Genomic DNA, 23,584 nt, shown 5'->3' with positions numbered 1-23,584 from the left:
TCTAGAGCTCTGGTTCTCTCTAGGTTAGACTACTGGAACAGCCTCTTTCTAAGTCTGCCTGCTTCTACTTTCCACCCTCTCCAACTGATCCAGAAGAGGACTGCGAGACTTGGCCTTGGCTCAGGACGCCTTGGGCGGAATCCCAGGTCAACACAACGCCTCAGGGGCAGATCAGGCGAGCAGGAGCCCCCCGATATCCTCGGTCTTGTCCCCACGACTGAGGCCCAGCAACAGTGACACCTGCAGAGCTGCACAGGAACAGAAGTCTTCAGCTGCATCTTTTCTTCTTTACCAAGGTACTGTAAAACAAGTATAAGAGAGCTTACATCTTACTGTAGAACTGCTTGTACCTTCCACAACTCACAAGTCTAATCCGCTTGTGGCCCTACAATTGATTCTTCTTTTCTTCAAAGACTCCTAAGAACAAGTGTAAAAAATAGAACAGGATGCTCAGTTACCCCTCTCTTAGTCCACTTTAGAGAATTGTCAAGGGAAATAATTGGGATAGGTTATCTATTTCATCTATCTATGACAACCTCAACAAATCAGGTCCTCTAAGAGGAAGAAATGGATACCAAAGAAAACAGTACGTGACCTTTTCCAACACTACTAATAGCACTACTAGTAGCAACTCTGATAACAGTATGAATACCAACACGTCACAAGGGGGGGAAAAACCAGAGACAACAGTTTTTTCAAGGGAGGGCTCAAGGAGGCCGCAATCGACCATAAGGCCCACCACGAATGCAAACGCGGAATTGGAACGGCCCTGTTCAGAATTGGTGATACCCATTTTCAATCTTTCTACACATGTCACAGACAGAGAAACTAAAGTACTAAGACGAGGTCTATGTTTCATTCCTGTCAAAAAAGCTGCACATTTTAAAACAAATTGAATGAAAAAAATTCTGATCGTACTATTCGTTTGAAATATTTCTTCCGCAATCCTCCAACGAGCGACAAAGAAAAAGAAAAAAGTACTACAGGCTTAAAACTACCATCTACATTTTTTCCAATTAACACCATGATAAGTCCGGCCATCGCTGCTTTTGAAAACAAAATGATTGAAGAAACCAAAAAACTATTTTCTACAAAGAACTTTTCCAAAGATAACCTATGCTCTATTGAAAGACAAGCATTAAAAGATCTACAAAAGAATGACCTGTTTGTAAATAAAACCCGCGGACAAGGGAGGGGGGATTGTCCTATGGAACAAAAACGCATATAATAAAGTAAAGTCCCAACTATCTGATCAAAAATTTTACAGACAACTACAAGGAGATCCAACATTACGACTGAAAGAAGAAATATCTAGTTTAATGCTACATGCCCAAGAAGAGGGGTAGATTGACCATGATGAGAAGCTGTTCTTGACAAAGACCAATCCAACTATTCCAGCCTTTTATTTGTTGCCTAAAGTGCACAAAAACAGTGTAACACCACCAGAGAGACCCATCGTCTCAGCCATAGACTCAATCCTTGAACCCCTGTCCATTTATGTCGATTTCATTTGAAATCATACATTAAGGACACCACTAGTATGATAAAAATCCTAGACAATATTCATATCGAACAGGGTGACATTTTGGGGACGCTGGACGTGGTGGCTCTTTACACCAGCATTCCACAACTAGAATGCCTACATGTCCTTGAACAATATCTCAATCAACACAATATGAATACCAAAACAGTCCCAATCGCCTTCATTCTGGGGTGCGCAAGATGGCACTAATGGAAAATTATTTCATGTGTGAAGATGCCTTTTACAATAAAAAACACGGGACCAGTATGGGTGCGACTTTCGCCCCGGACACTGCAAATTTGTACATGGACTCTGTAGAAAACAATTCCATCTACCACATCGATAACCCTTTCAGAATGACTGCTTTCTGGTCTGGAGAGGCACAGTTCCTCACCTGCTCGAATTCCATAAGTGGCTGAATTAATGCAACACTAACATAAATTTCACAATGTCTTACGACACAGAAACCATTCCATTTCTAGACCTGGAAATTAAAACCCAGAGTGAATGGACCCTAATTACCAATCTCTTCAGAAAGAAAACGGACAAAAACACACTGCTGGAGTACCAGAGCTATCATCCAGCCAGTTTAAAAGCCAATCTCCCTATCGGACAATTTTTAAGAGTTCGAAGAAACTGTACCCGTCTGGAAGACTAGAAGACGCATGGGAAACAACTGAAAAAACACTTAGCACAAAGAGGATACCCAAAAAAACAAATACGGCATATAAAAGGGCAAAAAATAGAAACCGAGAAACATGCCTCAACCTACTGAATAGAACTGCGGAAAAAATGACATGCGTCACGACCTTCAGCCCTATAAGTCACAACCTACGGAAATTGATCTTAAAAATTTGGCACATCATAAAAACTGAAGACTTCAACCCAGCACCACCGAGGTTTGCCTTTAAAAGGCAAAACAACTTGAGAGACAATTTAGTCCACATGTATCCAAATGAAATAAAAAAAATGGACACACAAAAAGTATACTCTGGGATTTCCCACCAGTTACTGGACACTTCAAATGCGGCAACCGCTCCGTTTGCCCACTAACCAAAAATTTGAAAAACATCTGCCTAAAAGGGAGAAATTGGCAACTCAAATCATTCACCAACTGTGCTTCACAATGGGTCGTCTATGCCATACAGTGCCCTTGCCAACTCCTGTAATTTTGGAAAGACCAAAAGACATATCAAAATACGCATAGTAGAGCATAGATCCAACATCAGGAACCAAGACGCCAAATAAACCACTTGTAGCTCACTATTTACATCTGAAACACAAACCATGCGAAATGTTTTGGTTTATAATCCAAATGGTTCAAATTTCGAAAAAGAGGGGGCGGGCGACAGAGACCTGGCACTCCGCAAATGTGAACAGAAATGGATTTTTGACTTAGACACCGTGAAAAAAGGTTGAAATTTAACAGTGGAATGGGGCATTTTCTTTTGAACTGGTCCCACCACCTGCAGCAGAGGGACATCTCACAAAAAGGTTCTGATCCCTAACATGACTTAGACAATTGCCATTGAACAAACACTGTATGCAAATACACAAGTGCTCGTAAAATCAGCATAGAGTTAATTATGCAGTCTCATCATAACTGCCTTCTAATAAAAGGATTTTCAGATTACACCATCACAAACGCGGCACAGTTAGAAGAATTGATTGACATGATCAGAGTCAACAGCCCCACCATTGTGTACAAAATGTTCAATGATGGATCGTGATATTTCATGATTCATACTACATTTAAAACGGACATCACTGCCAGTTTCGACTAGTGTTTAGGAATTTTCAGTATCCTCACGTACCCAAGATGGCCGCCAATAAAATACATACACCACGACACGAGAAGTAATAGCGTGTCAAAAATGCGATCACGTGACATCACGCAACTACGGAAGTGGAACAATAACACTCCCTGTTCTGAAATTCAGGAACCGCTAGAGACGAAAGACCTGCAAGCGACAGCACCGCGAGGACGCCGTGATCCACTATGACGCCGTGACCCAGTACAACACAGCGAAAAGGTAAAGACAACTACGCTCCGTTAAAACTCTGTACCCCCATTGGCAACATAGTTGCAGTAAATATTGAATTGAATTTAAAAACGCCACGAATGACATTTTGAAAAAACGAAATATACAACAGAGAAGATAGAAAAAACTCTAACGGTTCCCCCCTCTCCTCGCTTTACAGCTATGGGCAAGATGGACGAAAATAAATTGTGAAAAACTGTGGATTTGTTAAACTTTTTGTCAACCTGTTAAAGCAATGCACTGTCCTGAAGAGGGCTACAACAAAAACAGCAGAACACCAGGGACAGTGTGTAATCTGTTAGCCGAAACATATGTAGACATCCCGCAGACGTTTGAAAAACCTTGTCTCTTTGTATGTAGCATAAGAATCCTTCTTATGCTGTACAGTCAGTGTGTTCTCCCAAAATGCAATATGATAAATACTTTGAAAATAGTATGTCAGCGTAGTTGCTTGTAGTGTTCCCAGAGGGTATTGCATTCAAACTTTGCCTTACACCAGGTTATCCAGGCGGTCAAAGAGTGGCTTACTAAAGATATTGTACAAGGTGGGGGTTTTTCGGCTTTAGTGGAGAAGACTTTCATGGTTCTGTCGCTGAGGAAGGATTTTGTCCAGTGCGTGGTGTTGGTGGAGAAGTTGGCTGCAGATGTTTACACAGGATGTTGTGGTTCACCAGATTGAAGGCAGCATAGAGGTCTAGGAGTAGGAGCTCAGCTAGCTTCCCATTGTCCCTCAGGTTGTCCATTTGGATTTTCAAATCCAGTAGTGCTGTTTCGGTCCCGTGTATCGGGCGGAAACCAGACTGACGTAACCCCAGAATGTTGTTGGCTTCCAGATATTTCTGGATTTGCAAGTAGGCTACTCTTGTGTAGTATTTTGAAGAGAAACGGTACCGTAGTTATAGGCGGTATATAGTCAAAACATTAGGGTCAAGAGTGGGCTTTTTTAGGCGAGGTAATACCCAAGCGTCTTTTAATTCAGTGGGTATGCAGTTGTTTTTGAATGATGCGTTGATGAGGTTGGTGATGAAGGGGGCGAGTTGAGGTGTGCAGTCTTTGATGACTGTAGGTGGGCATGGGTCACTCTGACACCTGGAGGGTTTTAGACGAAGGATGATTTTCAATACTTCTGGGATGGTGACTTCTGAGAATTCGAATTTGGGGGGCTCCTTCATATTGATGGTAGTCTTAGGGGTGGGTGGAGGTTCATGTAGTTTGGTGAGGCTATTCTTTTTGGCTTCGATAGTGGATTGCAGAAGAGTGATTGTGTTCTGGAGGGCGTTTTTATATGCCCACGCACCATTTTACATCTTTGTTGCAACTTTCAGGTGGTGGGATGGGAGTTTCTAGCTCTCTGAGGATTGAAAACAATTCCTTAGTATTGGAACTAGCTTTAGATACTCTATCGTTATAGAGTTTGCCTTTGGTAAGGAGTATTTGTTGTTTATATTCCCTAGCAGCAGAGTCAGAGGCTTTTGTTGGTGGTTGATGTTTTTTTTCCAGATTGATTCTGCTTTTCTTTTGGAGATTCTTATAGCCTTAAGTTCATTGGTGAACCAACCGTTAAGGTGGACCGGTTGTTTGGCTTTGCGAATCTCAAGGGGAGCTATGGTATTGATTGCTGCTAAAATAGTGTTGTTGTAAAGTCTGGTCATAATGGTAGGGTCAGCATTATTGTCCTTTGTTTCAACGACAGGTTGCATGAGTGGGTGAAGATTGTTGGCGGTCATATTCTTTTTGTTTCTAGAAGGCGCCTCAGTACTAGGATGGGTAGGTTGGTTGGGCAGCTCTTTGTGATTGTGTTGAATGTTATGAGGTGGTGGTCCGTCCACGGGCAGGGAGCGTTAGATGTGATGGTGGACATGCAGTTGATTTCTGCAAGCCAGTCAAGTATGCAACCTTTCACATGAGTTGGGTTCTGAATCTTATACGCAAACTCGAGTGCTGGCATGGTGTTAGCCAGGGATCGAGCGTTGTTATCGAGTGGGTCGTTCAGGATTAGGCTGAAGTCACCTAATATGATGGTTTGTGATTTGGGTTTGGAGTTGGATGAGATCATTTGCGGAACCTTGCTCTCGAAAGTGTGTACTGGCGCTGGGGGTCTGTAGATGAGGTGCACGTTTAAAGTCGAACTAGCTGATGGGGACATTTTAATAGTAGTTCACAAGAGGAGTGGGGTGTAGAGGGTATCTCTCTCATGTTCATGTGAGTTTTAGCTATGATGGCCACCCCTCGCCCTTTGGCGTTAGGTCTGTCCCTTCTGCAAATGTAGTAGCTGTCAGGAACAGCGAGTGAGAGAGCTGGGCCTGCAGCATCATGGAGCCAAGATTCCGTTATGGCTAGGATGTCCAAGTTGTGAGACGTGATGTCTGCTATATCGAGGGGCTGGGCAGGGAGTGGTCTGGCGTTGATAAGTGCTCCCAGCAAGGTGTTGTTGGGTGTGTTGGGGGCTGGGGGTGGAAGATGAGGTTTTGGAGTCTTGATGCGTTCTGTCCGGTGTGAGAGGCGTTATTTCTGATGTTGGAGGTGGGGGCTGTGGTGCCCGAGGTGTCTCTGGTTGAGTATGTTCTAAGTGAGAGGTTAGCATTTCTGTAAGCAAGCGGCCGAGGGTAGCTGTATGTCTGGTAAAGACAATGTGGGGGTGTCCTGGGTTTTATGCTGTACATGTTCTTAGCCGCCGGCTGGTTGTGTGACATATGGGGCGGTGAGTAACTGATGTTGAGCAAGGCTGCAGGGGTTGGTGAGGGCTTGGTGTGGTTGACCTTGGAGGTACGCTGTAGCAAGAATGTGTTAAAGTGAAGAGGGGTCCGAGCCCGTCTGAGGGAGATCCATTGGTGAAGCTGTCGCTCAAAACAAAAAAGACATTGAGAAATTGAGAGAGGAGAAATCCCGCAAAAAGCAAGAGGGGTACAGCCTGACCGAGGGAGGTCCAGGGAGTGAAGCTGTCACTCAGAGTTGCTTGATAAAGGAACTGTAATATATTTTGGAATACGATACTTCGCGGGTCAGCGCCCAGAAGAGGGGGACCCAGAGTTGAAGTCATCACCCGATGTGAAACTGTGATAAACAATTGAGATGGGTCAGCACCCAGAAGAGGGGGGACCCAGGGGCGAACCCATCACCCAGCTAACATTGGGAACAACCTTTCATTAGGTTAAAGGTACTTTTGTTTTTGTTATTTGAACACATCAGGCCCAAAGGCAAGAGACTTCCTAAGGAAACGAGACTTGGCCATCGACGATCCTGAGAACTGCCATTGGAACTGTTGTCTCATGCTGGAGAAGCCCGAGACTTTGCTGTGCTCCAAGCTCCCATCTTACCCCGTGTCCAAAACGTGGGGAAGGGAGACTCAAGCTATCTCATCCTGACATATTATTTGAGGACGCTTCTTTCTTTCCTTGAGAACTATCCCACACCCCTTTTTGTTTTAGTTGTGAGGTTTTGACACAACAGCACTAGGACTGCCTTATTTTTTCATTTGATGGTTGATGCTTGCTCCCATCTTAAATTTAGTTTTAGATTAGGCATTTTCCCAACCTGCATACAGCATTCATTGTTCAATAAACACCCCTGAACTGTGATCACTTGTCCGTCTTACTTGTTGTCACCATGAGTTGCTCACAAAATGTAAAGGTAAATCACCAAAAGAGTAAGGTCTCCTGGAGCATCAGGAAAATGGACTTGATGAATAGGTTGACCCGAAGGCGTCTGGCAATTGTCATTGCTAGACATGAAACGGAAATAATTATCAGAAACAAACTTTCTTATCTTCCTTTCTAAAGTGGTAAATTTGATCGGTGGTTGGCGCGAGGAAATTAGAGTACATACGCAAGACTATAATATACAGGAAAGAAAGAAACCGATGAGGCACAGAATTAGAAAGTGTAGGAGGAGAATTTAGCACCTATGGTACAAGTGTCCCAGATAAAGAAGGTAAAGTTACATTTTAAAAATTGGCAAAGGTTCTAGAAGCATGCACTGCTGTAATGACAGTGAGGTGATGTTGGATGTACTAAACCATCATGATGGGAAAGGTTGCTGGTCGTTGGTAAATTGCAAAGAAAATGATGGTATGGGGTCATTAGTAAATCCGATACCAGAGGAAGGTTGGAGGATTCCTTTTAAGGATCTATATAAAACACCTCTGGTGAATTGGGTGAGTTTATTTATGAGGGTGAAAGGAGCATGGAGATCTCCTGTGAATAAAACCTGTGGATCATTTCTCAGTCCTCCAATACTAGAGCACCTGGACAGAATAGTATATGCAATAAAATAATGAAAATGGCTCCAGACATTTGGGCCTGTGTGCTATTTTTCCTATTTAAAAACATTTTGAGAACTAGAACGCTGCCTCTATCTTGGAGGACCTCGCATATAGTCCCAGTTTTTTTTTAACCCAATCTCAATTCTCACACAAAGCAGTTAAAATTTGCAGTTCTGGGAGACCGTTCCCCCCGGCTGCCCACTTTGGTCAAACAGACAGGTCACGTGGGACTGGACGTCTGACTTCAGACCATTTATTTGCCCTCTGTGAGGTGTGCCTGGTTGGGCCAAGTGCAATGTCTAAAACATTTAAGAATATAAATATCACACTCTCTACGAGTTGTAATACTCCCGCTGTGTTTCACTTTCTGGAGTACACACCCAATTAGTTTTTGCGAGAGCGCATGATTCACACATAAAACCAAATACAGTATCTACAACATTAATTCCATTATCAAATTTGCACAAGTCTCATATGTGTCACTCTTGTTCAGGTGACATCCACATTTCTGGTCGATAGGTTTCAATGATTTTTCTTTCGTATATCATCTTCCTCAGGACCCATTTCTTCTTTCTTAGACCCAATCTGTGCGCCCCTCAGAGTCGTAGACTCAGCATGTTCTGTGGGGTAAAAACAAGAGAAAGTCAAAAATGACTTCTCTCATATGTAGGTTAGAGTGTAAGGCACTTCTACTATTGTTTACTATCTAGAGTAGTTCATTTTTTTACCAGGAGTAATTCATATCTATAGGTCTTTTTTGTGACATTAAAATAGGCTATTTCACTGCAACCCACCATCGTCTGGTGTTCAACATTACATTAGTTTCAGGTACTGGTGGTCGTACCTGTTCGTCTGTAGTATGTGCAATGGTAAGGCACATGCGGCATAAAGGTTATTGGGGCAATTTTCTGATGATCAGACCAGGACATCTATATTAATGCTTGCTCTGCAACAATGAACAATCATATATTTCATTCTCATTGCTGTGGTCCAATTAGAACCCTTCACATGCAAACTAGCTGCCCCCATATTATTACTGGACACCCTCCAAGTACCTGGCTTCTGGTAAAGTCATCTCGTTTTTCAAAAAGTTGGCGTCCTCTGTAGCAGTTCTTATTGTTGATACTTCTTAGGTGATCCTATAGATAAGGAAATACCCATCTGTGTCAGTTATATCAGTACCAAGGGCATTTCCTCATTTTATCTACAGCCTTTATCAGGTTCCGCGTTTCTCTAAACATCCTTGAGCAGTCTGTCGTATACAGGCTCTCTAATGGCGACCTTGTTAACCTCAGGGTTGAAGCCAACCAAAGGCAAACTACACAAAGGGCTCAAACCTGATGCAAAGAGAGTAAAAGCCTAGACAAAACTAACAAACAAGAAATGGTGAACAAAGAAGACGGGCCATTTTTTGAAAATGGTCACCCTTGTGTGCAGCACCGCAGCTGAGGATTAAGCCTGCAGAACCATGTCACTAGGTAGTAAAAAAAAATAAACCACTCCCACCAGCCATTCAAGTGAGTTAGTGTAACAAAATGTTACATGAGAAATGGGTTAAAGGAATTACTATGTTATCCCCCAGCACTGTGTGTGCTGGACCCATAAAGTAAAGGTAAGTAAGACATGGGTCATCTTACTATTCTTGGGAACAGTAGTTCACCCAAGAAAATGTAGTTAAACATTGAGACAAGTCCAAGGGACTTCTCTGTGGCACAGCACACAAGGTGCTGTGTGTCACAGTGCAAACGCAGATGCCTAATGGAGTTTACCAGACTCCATAAAACATTAAGGAACGGAGAAAACCATAGTCAAGAAAACGCCCTGAGTTCAGCAAAAGAGCTGGTGGTCTCTAAGGTTAAAGGGAATTGGCACAGAAATGAAAATTCTCCCTAACATACAGAGATTCAGGTGAGATCAGATTCACAGGGTGAAGTCACCAGCTCTATTTTGGGTTTGAGGCAGGGGTGCCTTTTGGCCCCCTGCCTTTTTAATGTATATATCTGATATTGCTGGCTTTTTGGAAACTGCAGCATGTGTGCCCCTAGTAATCGCAAAATAGTGTTTTCTTGCTGGGTTATGCCGACAATGTCCTCTTAATGGATATAACTTTCATGGGCCTACAGCGCCTATTGACACGATTTGAAGAATATACTACACAAAAAAAAAATGATGGCTTATCCCTCCAAGTCCAAGTTCGTCAATCGATAAAATATCTGGGGCTTACTGTGGTGAGATATTCTCAATCTACCATTTCGAAAAATGCAATTCTGGCCAAAGGACGGTGCTGGGCGCACAAATGCTTTTTCTTTCATAGAAGTACTGCAGATTTTCTCTACGTCCGCTACTCTTATTTTATAAGCAGAAAGTAGCCCCTGCTATATTGTATGGCTTGGAAACTTCCTCCCTATCTGAGAGCTTGGAATTTGAATGTGCGGAGGGCCTGATCTGGCATTAGGCTTTGTCATTGCTCAGCTGTGTACCTGCAGTAATTTTGCGATATGACCTGGGATTGTCCTCATTGTCCAGTATTGCTTCTTGGAAATTGTTATCCTTATATTGGAAATTGTTTTGTGCTTATTCTGAGTCTTTGTATGGGGCGATAGGTAAATCGCTAGAGGCTTCTAATATAGGCTGCTTTTCCAACCTCAAGAAGAGATGCATTGAAAGTTTAGAACTGTATGTCTCCTTGGGGAATCTTATATCCGACCCTATGTCATTTGAAAAGAAAAATGTTTGAAATGGACTGGGGGTAGTACTTGCGACGCAAGGATGACATTTTAATTGTACTCCGATTTGTGTTAAGAAAACCAAGAAAGAGGAATCTTATTTAATTACAAAAATCAGTGTCCTGATGAGTTTTATGCACTTTTTTTTTTAAAGAATTTGCTTTAATCTTATTCATACAAAAGAGATTTTATATATTCGAGGTATACCTGAGTCTGCAGTATGTCGCTTTTGTAATGAACATTTTTAAACATTAAAGCATCTAATGATGAAATGCCCATACTTCCAAATTAGAAGGATAGAATTTGTCAGTATGTATGTACATGATGTTGACTCTCTTCTCTGATTATTTTTGGCTTGATATTTTAAGAGGTCAGCCCACCTCGTTATTGGAGAGATTACTTTTAAATTGATGAAATTGAGTGATGTGTTTTAAACTGATCTTATTGTAATGTAATTTAAGAATGATATTCCATGAATTTGTGAAATGCCTTTTCTTATTGTATAATTTTTGTAATAAGTCTATGTACGAATAAAAAAAAGAGTTCCTGTGAGTCACAATGGGGAATGCTTCTATTGACATCAGTGTAGAAGAACAAACATTTTTCTGTTTGCTGGGGACTTTGAAATGATCTCGCTTTTAGACACTGATAGCAAGATCTTTTCAGCAATACTCCAACACCTGGAAAGTTGGGCTTCGTCATCTGTCAGAGTATGTAAATATCAAACTGGATTTTGAAAAGGGGTATTCTACATCGCTCAATGGCCTTATCCATAGACCTATCCAACAATCTACCTGGGATACTCCAGATTCTTGCACTTAGGTTGCATCACTTGACGGATCCGCAGCATTCGATCACATGGATCGCAAAAGGTTGTGGTCTAATCTCAAAAGTTGGGGAATCCAAAACACCCTTTTGCACCACATCGGCCTTCATGCCAAATCTTCAGTCAAAATTCGATTAAATAAAGAGGGAGATATGTCATGTAGAATTTCCACTGAGTCAGGACTTTGTCAGGGGTGTATTCTTGTGGGATGCCTTTTTAATCTTTACGTGTCTGATGCGAACGACTACTTAACAACTGTCGCACTAATCGCTCCAAAGGTGGGCTCACAGCAGCTGTCCTGGCTGGCATACGTCGACGATTTCCTTCTCTTTGATAAATCTTGTGTTGGGTTGAGACATTTGTTAAAGGCATTTTAGAAATTCGCCTTTGATAATGGGCTCAAGATCAATGCCAGTAGCACTATCAAGAAGCCAAAAAAAGCGATTGCAAACATGGTTATGGGACGAAACATGTATAATTCCATCTGATCACATGACTTACCTGGGATATATGATAACGGCTTCTCCCGGTACTGTACAAGTGAAGTAAGCACTATATCAGAAGGCGACAATGCTAATCTCTCAAGCATTGGCAATACATACAAAATACGGCTCCTACTCAATCTTACCAGTCCTAAACTTTTATCTGGGCAAGGCAGTCCCCAAACTGATATATGGCCAGGAACTGTTCTATAACTCGAATTTGAAATGCCTAGAAGTGTGGGAAGGGAAACTATGGAGGGCAGTATTAGGAGTCCCCAACTGTGTGCCGCTTGTGGCTATCAGATTCAAATTAGGTCCATCTTCTATTGCTGTTAGGGTCGAATGGAATCTGCTCTCATTTCAGAAAATAGTCATGTCCTCCGGCGAATCTCTCTATGCAAACTTGAATGAGAGTTTGCAAATAACTCGTAATATGAAAAAAACAAACATTGTAATGTCACTTGGTACGAATTGTGCACGAATTCTTGGCCAAATTAACACAAATATTGAAACCTTAATTTTAAATCCAGACAAAGTAAAAAATAAACTATTACTTTGATTGGATTGTACATTTGGAGAAATTCCATAGTTATCCCTCAATGCCACACTTCAGTCATAAATATAAAAGATTACTCCATATTTTGCCAGGTTTTCTGACAAACATCATAGACGCATTTTTATGCAATTACGGTGGAATCTGCTGTACACAAAAGAAATTCTTGCACAACGCTCCCTAATTGAATCTAAAGAGTTGTTTTGCCGATTTTGCCTTCAGGAAGGAGCTGTTGAGTCAACAAGACACCTACTATCCTTTTGTAAGGAACTGAACACAAAACCTCAATGTTACTTGACAAAAATGTGCCCTAATCATCAATGGGCTAACGAATAACAAATATGACATCTATGTCAGAGTGGATGTAACACATCTGAAACCCTAGTCGTAGCTTCCTTTTTTAAATCTTTAAATATTGGTTTGTATTACTTTTGGTTGTACAGTGAACATTGTGTAAAGGTTCTTTAACCATACATTTAAAAAAGATAGGTTGGAACTATGTTCCGTTAAAAGGGAATGCTTTAATTCCGAAGTCAGTGGATTGGGTATGGCTTGAGCAAGCTTCAGCCTCCTTCCATACTTTTGAGTTTTATCCTCGCTGCTCCATCTGGTCGAGGGGGTTTTGGGGTTTCAGAAGGGGCCAAAAATAAATCTTGTGAGGCTTCCTGTTAGTGTCCCAATGTGCAGGGAACTTTCTCATATCTCTAAATAATTTGCTCATTAAACGATTTAGGGTGTTCTGTTCCATTTGTTCCATTATAAGTGTATTTCCAACAAGTCATGGAACAGTGCTTACTAAATTCAAGACTCTAGAGTCTAGATGTGATTGGAGTGGGCCAGGGCTCGAAATTGCAGGGACCTCAGAGCAATTTACTTCCTGCTTTTATCCTAAAACATCCAAGTTAGTTGTCACCAACTACTACCAGGAGCTACTTTTGACTCTCCTAGCCAACTGTAGGCTGTAAGGAAGGCATGGTATCAAACAGTGAAGACGGAAACAAGTGATCACAGTTCAAAGGTGTTTATTGAACTTCAATTGGGTATGAAAAACATCCATCTAATCCTAAATCTAAAGATGGGAACAAGCTACAATCATCAAATAATAACGCAGTCCGAGTAGAATCTGATCAAAATAAAAGGGCCTATACTAATAAACCTATTGCCAATCCTTACTTCTAAATATAAATGGTGTAGGAAACCATGTTATGCAAAAGAAAAGTGTTCAAGAAATTATATGTCTGAACAGTTGAGCTGTAGCTTCCCTGCCCCACGTTTTCAGCACGGGACAAGGCAGCACACTCGAGCTTAGCACATACTCTGGCTTTTCTGGGAGGAGGATGCAGTTCAAAATCTCAGTATCAGGACCTTCTGTGCCAAAGTCTCTTTGCTATTCAGCTTCTCTTATTACATTCAAAGTTCCTTTCTCCTCAGGATTATCATATGCTCAACTTATCTGGTGATTCACTGTTTACCCCGGGTACCCCTCCGTTGGGCTCAGACCCACTTTAACACAAAACCTTCAATTGGTCTCCCTCCGCCAGGCTCGGACCAAATTGATCTTATTTTCCAAACTTTCTTTACTATATCAAAATTGAAAACTTTCTACTGTGCGCAGGATTTTGCTTGACCCGTCGCACGACCACTTCGATTCGCAAGTCTTTGTTCATTATCATCATCAAATAAGTTTATTCAGAGTACAAATATCCATAAACCACATTACAAAAAAGAAGAAAATATATACAATCAATACAAAAGACAGCACCAATTTGATCAATAAAACAAAGAAAACCAGTTAAAAACTGGGTTAAAAAGAGGGAAATATTATGAAGCAAATTGCATTAAGTTGGATCCACTAGCCTTTACTTCATACATTCTTAATCATTTTGCAGAAAGAAAATGTTTGTTCAGCCGGTACCAAGCTTTTCTCAAGTATTCCACAGAGCCCCAGACCACAGGTATGGTAGCAGCTGACAATAGGTACAACAATACAGGTCTGGCTTGGGTGAAGCCTGCATTTTTGAGCAATGGTAATAGTGTTTTTCTTCTCACATACCTATAGGTCAGACAAAATAATACAAAATGCATCAAGTCCTCCTCGGGCCATTGGCAACCTGGGCAGGCTATAGGCTGTTCATTATGCAACCATTTCTTGGTTCGTGCCCCAAGCCATAAAGTGTCAAAGTGGGACCACATCAGTGCCCACAGATCAGCAGGCCTGTGGCTATAAAGCAAGTACGGCTGGATACCCTCGACAGTTGTTAGAACAATATGCCTTCTGTTCGCAGGGATCACCAAAGCAAGAGCTTCCCTATTCGACACACGAATGGTATTATATTGTTGCTTTTTTTTCCTGAACAGGGGGACAAGAGGATTGGCGGACAAAGCAAATTCTCAGAATGTAGCAGAGTAAGACATTTCTGAATATATAAAAGCCACAGAATGTTCTGTTTAGCTGGGCTATTCAACAAAGCTCTTATGATTGTGTGCGATAACATAGCTTTGTGGTTTGACCATATTGCCAACCAGTGCACCAGGGGTGCCATCAACCACTCATCACCAATATGCGGCGCACCCCAACTCTATATGTGTACCATAGTTGGGTGCCGATTGTGGGAGGCCCAACAATTTCTTCAGAAAGGTGTTCTCTGCATTTTCAATATTAACAACCTTCTCCATACCCCATAGTGCTGCCCCATAGTTGGTGGAGGTTTTAGTTTGGGCTCTATACACCTCCATAATTAAGTTAATGAGCTGGCCAAGACAACCGTTTTTAAACAGAGTCAGGCCCCCCAGAGCCTGCCTCATCCTCAGACATTGTTTATCCACATGCCCAAGCCCCCGCCAGTTTTCGCTAACACAAACTCCAAGGTAGTCGAATTTGCTGACCCTGGGTATGGGCTTTCCACCACTACAAATGTTATGTTATGTTATTTTGCATTTATATAGCGCCTTATATACCATTGGTATGGTCTGAAGGCGCTGGTAGGTTGAACGCCCTTGGGAACCGAAGTTCAGATCAGTAGAGGTAGTAGGGAGAGTCAAAGGTGCGTGTGAGCACCAGGTATGTGTGCAGCTTGAGCGTGTAATAGCTGCTTCTTAGCAATAGGTGTGGTGATTGAGGGGTCAGGAATATGTGTTCGTTCTGGCAGGATTTATCCAGACCGGATGTGGCTGCGTTAGGCCTGAGGAGTACGCTTGGCTGGGGGTGTGAAACCAGCAGTGTTTACATATAGTGTGGAGTATGTGGCGGTTGTAGTTATGAGAACAGTTATACCGAATGGTGTCATAGTATCTCTGTGTTCTAGTTGAGTGGTGGTGTAAAGGAGAGAGTAAGCGTATGGTGGGTTATGTGATCATTCCAACGTTTTCAGCATTCCAACTATCCTTTGTACTTCGCAACATCCGTTCCATGCACCCAATCCACTCCATGCACCCAGTCTGTTCCCAACATTCCGGTCCGCTCCACGCACTCATGCATTCCAGTTTGCTCTGCGCGATCTAGTCCGTCCCGCGCGCTCCAGACTGCCCCACGCTCACAAGTCTGGACCACGCAAGCCCAACGTCATCATCCGTTCTACGCAACTAGTCTGCTCTACGTGGCACATCAGTTTGTTCCAGGCACTCCTTTGCTCGTGGTACTGCACTCCTTCGCTCAAGGCACTCCATCGCTTTATGCCCTTACACGCACTACACATTCATCCCCTCTCCGCACCCACCCGCTCCCCGCACTCACCTGCGCCCGCACTCATCAGCTCTATGCATCTATGCATCCGTTCCCCGTGCTAACAATTTGTGCGCATTCTAGATTGAGAATTTTCCCTAACCAGGGGGTAAACAATGTGCCAATTCCTCCCACCTTAGAGCCCTCCAGCACCTTTTCTGCACTTTGGGACTTTGTACTTTTAATTCTAATTGTTTTCTGTGCTTTTTACTTTTGGTTATGGAGTCTAACCAACTCCATAGGCATCATCTTTTCATTTGTGTCACACAGCATTCTCAGTGCAGTGGCACAGGGAAACCTTTTCAGGCTTTCCCAAGGTTTAAATACCTTCTCTGCGATAAACTGCTGTTTCCCAGAGTAAGTAAAGTGAAATTAACTTTACTAGACTTTTAAATTCCTAGACCCAGCACACCCTATCTTACCATAGAATGCTGGAGGGGTTACTTAGTATTCCCTGTGTCTAGATACTTATATAGCAGTGAAACGCTACCCTTTCCTCTCAGAATGGCTGGTGGCAGTGGTTTTACAACAAACTACTATGATTTTTCCCGACCGTGAGCACCAGTAGCGTTAAATCGCAGGAGCCATGTTTTTCTAGATGGCGTCTGAGCCCGCTCTGTAAAAACAGGACCTCGTCTTTTTTCGCCATGTCTTTGTGGAAAGGTCCTTCTAGAGTTTTGCTCTGCGCGCCAAACCAGGTTTGGTCCCTTTGTTCATTAGCCTTTGGCGGGCTTCAAGACTGAAGACCGCCTCTGGCGCCCGAGTGTCTACGGTGGGCAGGAAGTGAGGGAGGTGCCCGAAACTCCCTGCGCTTAGTCTCATAGCAGACCCAAATGCACTCTGTGGTGATTGGCTGGCTGACTGTCCGGCAAGGACAGCCACCCTGCTGGGTGAGTGACCTAGGCTGGAATGAATGGGAGAGAACTGAATAAAAGGCGAGTCTTTTGGCTTGGAAGGCAGTCGACCACTGGTACGAAGGAACCGAAGAAGAGCTTGAAGAGGATGGCTGCAACTCCTGGATCGTTGGTTTGCCTGGTGAAGCCCTGCTGCAGGTTCCGAATCGCCAAGTTCACATCGACAGAGAAGCCCCTGCAAGGACGACTTCTCCCTTTGAGTTGGTGGGACCAATCAACTCGCAAGTAAGCCACCTGGACACCTATCTCGGAGCTGGTTGAATTTCCTCAGAGTGGCTGCAGGAAACCGTAGAACCAGGGGGAGGGACATCAGTGTGTGTGCTTTACTCACAGCCACCGAAATTGAAGTTTGCCAAGTGCTAGCTTTTGGACCAGTCCCTGTGCAGTGCAGGAGTCCCCCAACGTCCTCCCTCTTGTCCCCATGATTGAGGCACAGGAACAGCGAGATCTGCAGGAACTGCCAGGAACAGAAGTCTTCAGCTGCATCTTTTTCTTCATTGTAAGGTACTATGAAATAAGACTGAGAGTACTTACCTCTCGCGGTGAAAGTGCTTGTAACTTTTGCAACTCGCAGGCATAATCATTTTGTGACCCAACATATGATTCTTCTTTTTACAAACTACCTCCAAGAACTTGTTCAGAGACTTTACCATTTACTTACCAGAACCGCTTTATCCTATCCAAAACTTTATCCCATTGACTTTGGCCTATCCTATTAAATTGAATTGACTCTTCTGGTGAACTCAAAGTATTAGCACTCTCTAAGTGTGCGATTATATTGCCTCCTTCTTATGAATGTTTTATAACTGACAGATAAATTAATAAGTATTTATCAAAGAAATCTTGAGTGTAAGAGTTTATTTGAACATGTGTGATTGTAGACCTCTGTGTAACCTTATTACTGCTCACATTCCCCTCTTGAGATAAGCATGGCTGCTCAGCTCTGCTACCAAAACTGTGTAGTACAGACTTATACCAAAGGTTGGTTTACTTACACCTTTAGTCTTAGTTGTGTGTAGTGGTCCCAAAGGGTACTGCTTACAAACTTTGCCTAACACCCCTTTACTTCTACACGCCATGACTGCCGATTTATTAGAGTTCACTGCCAGTCTGTGGTTAGACATAAACTGTGTGTAGGCATCCACCAATAGTTGTAAAGCTATGGGGGTACGGGCAATTGTAACCATATCGTCTGCGTACCCCAGTACTGGAAGAGATACTCCACCTACCCTAATAAAATCTGCATTGGTTTCAACTAGAGTCTGGTATACTCCATTTATATATAAGGCAAATAATACTGGGGCGACCACACAGCCCTGGCGGACACCCAAAAAGGTCTTGAAGAAAGCTGTACATTCTCCCTGGTCTCCAAATCTGACACAGGCCGAGGTGTTTTCATGTATCAATTGGAGAAACTTCACCAGCTCCTCCGGACACCCCATGGACCTGAGCACGGCCCAGAGCAAAGCCCTATCCACTTTGTCAAAGGCTGTGCTCAGGTCCATGAATGCCAAATATATTGGCTTACCCATAACAAATATTGGTGTTGCACCTACTAGGTACAGGTTCAGAGCCTGATCTCTGGTCCCCAGACCCGGTCGGAAACCATATTGTATTTTAGCGAGTATCCCTGAATCAGAAATCCACTGCTCCAACCGTTCCAGGACAGCCTGACCAAAAATTTTAAAAGATGTATTCAGCTAAAATATCGGTCTATAGGACAATGGGCTACCTGGATCGCCCTTTTTAAAGATTGGATAGATTTATTGCCTGACTCCAGGACTCTGGGTAGGTTCCAAGTTCCAAAAAGGCCTTATAGCAGTTAGTAAGCAGTGGGACCCATAATTCCACCTCATCACGTCATCAATTCTTTGTTCTCTTCTCAATGCAACCCTTTAACTTTCTCTTCTGCTACTTCTCAGCTGGATACCTTACAGAGACCTTTTATTGAGCACCCACTTATGCTGGACGTCTGTCAAATTTATCGTAGTTCAAACACTCGTCAGTATTTCAACTTTACTTGCGTCTTTTATCACATGTGTTTTAACAATGTTCGTTCCAGCGCTCGCCATACAATGTTGCTGTTTGCAACCTTGGCTTCAACACAGCCCAGTCTTGTATCGGTCTCCCCAACTCACCAGCTGTGTTGATTTCAAAGAAGATGCTTTGTTCTTTGAGCCAAGGACGGTACCACAGCGGCTGCTGCTTCTCCCCGCCTTGATTAGTGACGCGGGAGGGCCTTGGGTATCTCCCACGCAAAATGCAGGATTCTTCAGCATGGTTTCCCGGTCTTGCGCTTTCTAATCTCGAGGGCTCTTGAAAGTAACGGTTTCTTGTCAGAAAGGTAAAGGGAATTTCCCGCTTTGCAATCCCCTCCTGTTTTGCCGTCTTTCTTCTCTCCTCCAGCTGCCGTCTTGAAACTTCTGTTTCCTTGTGGCTTTGCCTCGCTCAGTGTTCTCTCGTGCTCCGCCTTTTATCCGTCTGGGGAAGTTTAATGTACGTCAGGTGTGAGTCATTGTCAGTAAATGCCTGACCAATGCATTGGGACATGTCAGGTACGCTGCTCGAGTGTTAGCCTTTATTCTCCCATACCGGGCTATCCATGTGAAAGTGTGTGTATTGGAAAGGGGTGGGGAGGGGGTTAGAGTTCCTATGTATCTGATAGGATGGAGGAAATGTGTTACAGGGAAGGGGATATCGCGCCTCGCCATCCGGTGTCCCACTCCCCGATGATCCCTCACCCAGGTGATCCTCCCGCACTAGTCCACCACCAGGAACTGGATCCAAAAGGGATGGATGTGTCCTGGCCACCTGGGTGACAGATCCCCTGGGACTAGAAGGTGAGATACCTTCTTGTTTCTCAGAAGGCACACAAATATACCTTACAACTATGACTTTAAATCTGTATGTTAGCAACTATGTCTGAAGGAGAATTGGGACCTATTTGAAAGACAGTTAAAGCTTAATGAGCCATGTATTATGGACACAGGGGTATAGTTTTAGTTACGTTTGTAGCACTGTCTGCGCTAGCTCTATTACTTGGTGATGCCTGATTGTCTGGAGTTGATTTTAGATCCTGCACATTGAATCTTTCTTTTTTTGCCCACATTTTCCAATCCCGAACCCCTCGCTGCGGTCTTCTGGTTCAACCCATCCCACCAGATGCTGACATATGTTATAAATGTGGCATGCTATAGCATTTTATGGTTCTTGTAGCTTATTAAGTTGTTGTTGCAATGTTTGAATAAAAATATCCATCAAACATATACAAGGCATAACAGAAAAAAACATAATCCATTATTGCATAAAAAGAACTTCATACACCAAAACATGTTAAAAATACTAAGACATGATAACAATAAAAACGCACATTCCCAAAAACTAAAAATGCAGCAGTTTAACCTCATAAAAAACCTTTCTTCGATGCATGGCAGTCTTCACATAGGACAAGATGGCGCATGCCGTCAGTTTCGTACCTCCTGTTAAAAGAAAAATCATGGCTGGGTGATACTGGCACAAATTAGTATATTTTAATACTTGCAAGATGGTCCGTTTTCTTATGTCCCCATAACCAGGGCAGAACAGTATAAAGTGGCTCTGATTTTCATTCTGGGCGCCACACAGAGGGCAACTTGGATCATCTTGGTAACCCACCCATTTGACAGTGTTGCCCCTCAGCCATAAACAATCAACCCATGCCCTGGTGATGAGGCAGCTTTGATGTTTTTCCCTGGCCCAAACAAGATACGGCTGTATCCTTGGCGTCCCACTTATGAGCTTATGAAAGCTGTCTGATTGTGACACCTGTGCTGCAAGTGTATGTTTGACCACAATATCCCCGAGTCACAGCTTCCTTAAGCAACCTTAATTCCTGTGACCATAACAGTACAGAGGGAGGTGGCGCAACCGACACGTTGCACTGACACATAAGCGCGTTTACTGACCTCAGCTAAGGTATTTTAGTCCACAAATCCCTATTCAACGTGGCTCTTATAATAAAATGGCATAACGTGGCGTTTTTGTTTCCCCATATTCTCAACCATAACATGCTTGGGGCGACTGCCCAGTCATCCTCCCAATAATCCATCCCCACCTTTCTATGAACCAAGGCACATGACGAAGAAACAGGGAGGCCTAAAAGATTTTTGAAAAATTGATTTTCCCTGACCTGCAGATTGCCCGGTTTAAAAAAAACCCAAAGTGCCGCTCCATATTGGGTGGCAGCCTTAACTTGCATAGTGTAGACTGTTGGGGCCGATTGTATGTGCTGGCCCCTACATTTCACAAGAAAATGGGGGAAAAAAGATATATAAAGTAAATGGTATGGGGCCAGAATGCACCCCTGGCAAACACCCAACCCTATATCGAACCAATCTGTGCACCTACTCCCGGATCTGAAGCGGACATTGGCCTTATTGGCTGTATGGAGCTCCCGCAACACTCCCAGGACTTCCTCCGGGCAACCCATGGACTCAAGCACGGCCCACAACCTTGAACGGCCAATTGTAGTGCTACCTCTCCACTCTGTAGCATGCAGAAGGCATTCCTCTTCTCTGTCCTATGTTCACTGAATATAGCAAGTTTACAGCAGCTCACCTGATGTCAACACAAGTCTGACCTTAAAAAAGAAATTAAAAAAAAACTACTCTGGTACCACAAAGTGTAGAAAGGGCTTGCCAAGGCCTTCGTTTTACTGCAGGCTTATCTGAACTCACTAGCCTCTTGCATGTTTTTTCCTTTTAACATCTGTTCCTTGTAAAATATGATGCTTTTTACTCAAGTAACTTAAAAGGTATGTGAATACACACGGAGGTTCTTTCTCGTAATGTTTTTGCTGCTACTAAACACCCTATGTTCTTCTCATCCTGCACTTTAACAGCAGTTGCAAATGGTGGTTTTGACATTTTAGATTCTAATTGCAATTTAGGATTTTAGCAAACAATCGCTACTATGGTTATTAAAAAAAACTGGTTACAGTTATTGTGCCATTTTTTTTATCATCAAATTGTCAATGTTTTCTCTCTCATTTTCCTGCATCAATCTCACTTATCGCATCCTTTTACTCAAAGGGCCCTAACAGGTTGGACAGTGATAGGACATCCTTGTCATCAAGTACTGCGGAGCGAGGGATGGTGAAACCAATGATCAGGGTAGATCAGCAGCAGGATTTCCGGAGACAAGATGGCAGGTAAGCTTGTCTTGATGGATCACTACCGATTTCAAAAGGGATAGTTAACTGTGACACATGGCCTGAATGATGCAAAGAGTCTCGCTCTTATTTCATTTCAAGGGTTTTATTAAAGCACAGAATAGAGGTATGGTAGGATTGTTTGCAAAACTCTGTATAATTGCAGAAGAGAGAGGCATTAGTTGCGGAACAAAAGTGTTACCGCCTGGAAAATGGGTCTGGGAAGTACTGCATGGGCGCTCTCTCCCTCTCCCACCTCCTCCCCCCACAACTCTTAGATGTCAGTACCTTTTCTCCCTACCACTCTTCTCTCTACTTTCTCCACATTTCTGCAACTCTTCTTGCTCTACCATTACTAAAACTACTTCCTGTATTACGGTTACTATCACTCTGGTTACTGCTATGACAACAGTCTTTACTTCGACTGTCCCTCCACTGCTATGCTCTATACTGCTACTACTCTCTTTTGACTTCTATGTTACCTCCCACTACTACTACTATTATCTTGTACTACTATTTGCTCTCTCTCTCTCTCTCTCTCTCTCTCTCTCTCTTCTACTGCTGTTTCCTCGCCACTGCTAGTGCCCTTCCCAATACTACTTCCACTGCGCTTCTATCCACGAAACTGAGATATGGTGCCGTGCTCACCCCTTTACTATTCCTGATCCCTCTACTCTCACCCTCTCCCCACTTCTTCAATACACCTTACTCGTTGCATCCCACTTCTAGACCCCTCTCAACTAGCCTTACTCTCTCCTACCACTCACTGCCTCAGTCACTACTGTTATCTCCCATGCTATCTTCAGTCTTTGTCACTTTTAAACTCCCCGTTCCAACTTCCTGCACTACAATCCACTACACACCACAGATGCCAATCTCTATCAAATATCTCACCCTTTCAAATCCCGCCTCTCCAACACTGTGCGTCCTTCCTGCGCCTGGTCTTTGCCCCTCTCCAACTCCACCTGTGACCTCACCCATACAACTCACACTCTGCCTCTGCTGCTGTCTGCTTTTATAGTGCAGAGCTGTATATGAATTGACACTCTCACATCCCTATTGGTTACAGTGCTCAGCTGATCTCCTCCACCAATCAGTGCCTGCCTTTTCCCCAGGAGGAATGTTACACAGCTGGCAGGCTTTAAAAACCTTCTAAGCCCCTGCCCCTTTTACAGCATGGTTTTACAAACTGACTGTTGGTTCTCTTTTGTTTTGTGGGCTGGAGATTCGTTTTTCTGCTTGGAGTGTGAGTCCTCTGCTTCTTTGATGTGTTGCCTGCTGTTGGATGGTGTTGCCAGTACAGTCTGCTATAACTCTGCGATTTTGGTTGTTTGAATCCGGTCTGGGCT

General features: G+C 43.2%; 1 protein-coding gene across 12 annotated transcripts in view; it reads left to right on the top strand.

Annotated features, from left to right (window-relative positions):
- Positions 1 to 23,584, top strand: part of AFDN (afadin, adherens junction formation factor) — a 2,107,422-nt gene that overhangs the window by 997,277 nt on the left and 1,086,561 nt on the right. For all 12 annotated transcript variants that reach the window (XM_069607417.1, XM_069607414.1, XM_069607416.1 and 9 more), the window contains one exon: positions 22,117 to 22,235. In XM_069607417.1, the coding sequence (XP_069463518.1) occupies positions 22,117 to 22,235 (119 nt within the window). The remainder of the gene's footprint in view (positions 1 to 22,116; positions 22,236 to 23,584) is intronic.

This window comes from Ambystoma mexicanum, chromosome 4q (genome assembly GCF_040938575.1).
Source record: "Ambystoma mexicanum isolate Mex_15411 chromosome 4q, UKY_AmexF1_1, whole genome shotgun sequence".
NCBI lineage: Eukaryota > Metazoa > Chordata > Amphibia > Caudata > Ambystomatidae > Ambystoma > Ambystoma mexicanum.
This window is presented reverse-complemented; position numbering and strand designations above follow the sequence as displayed.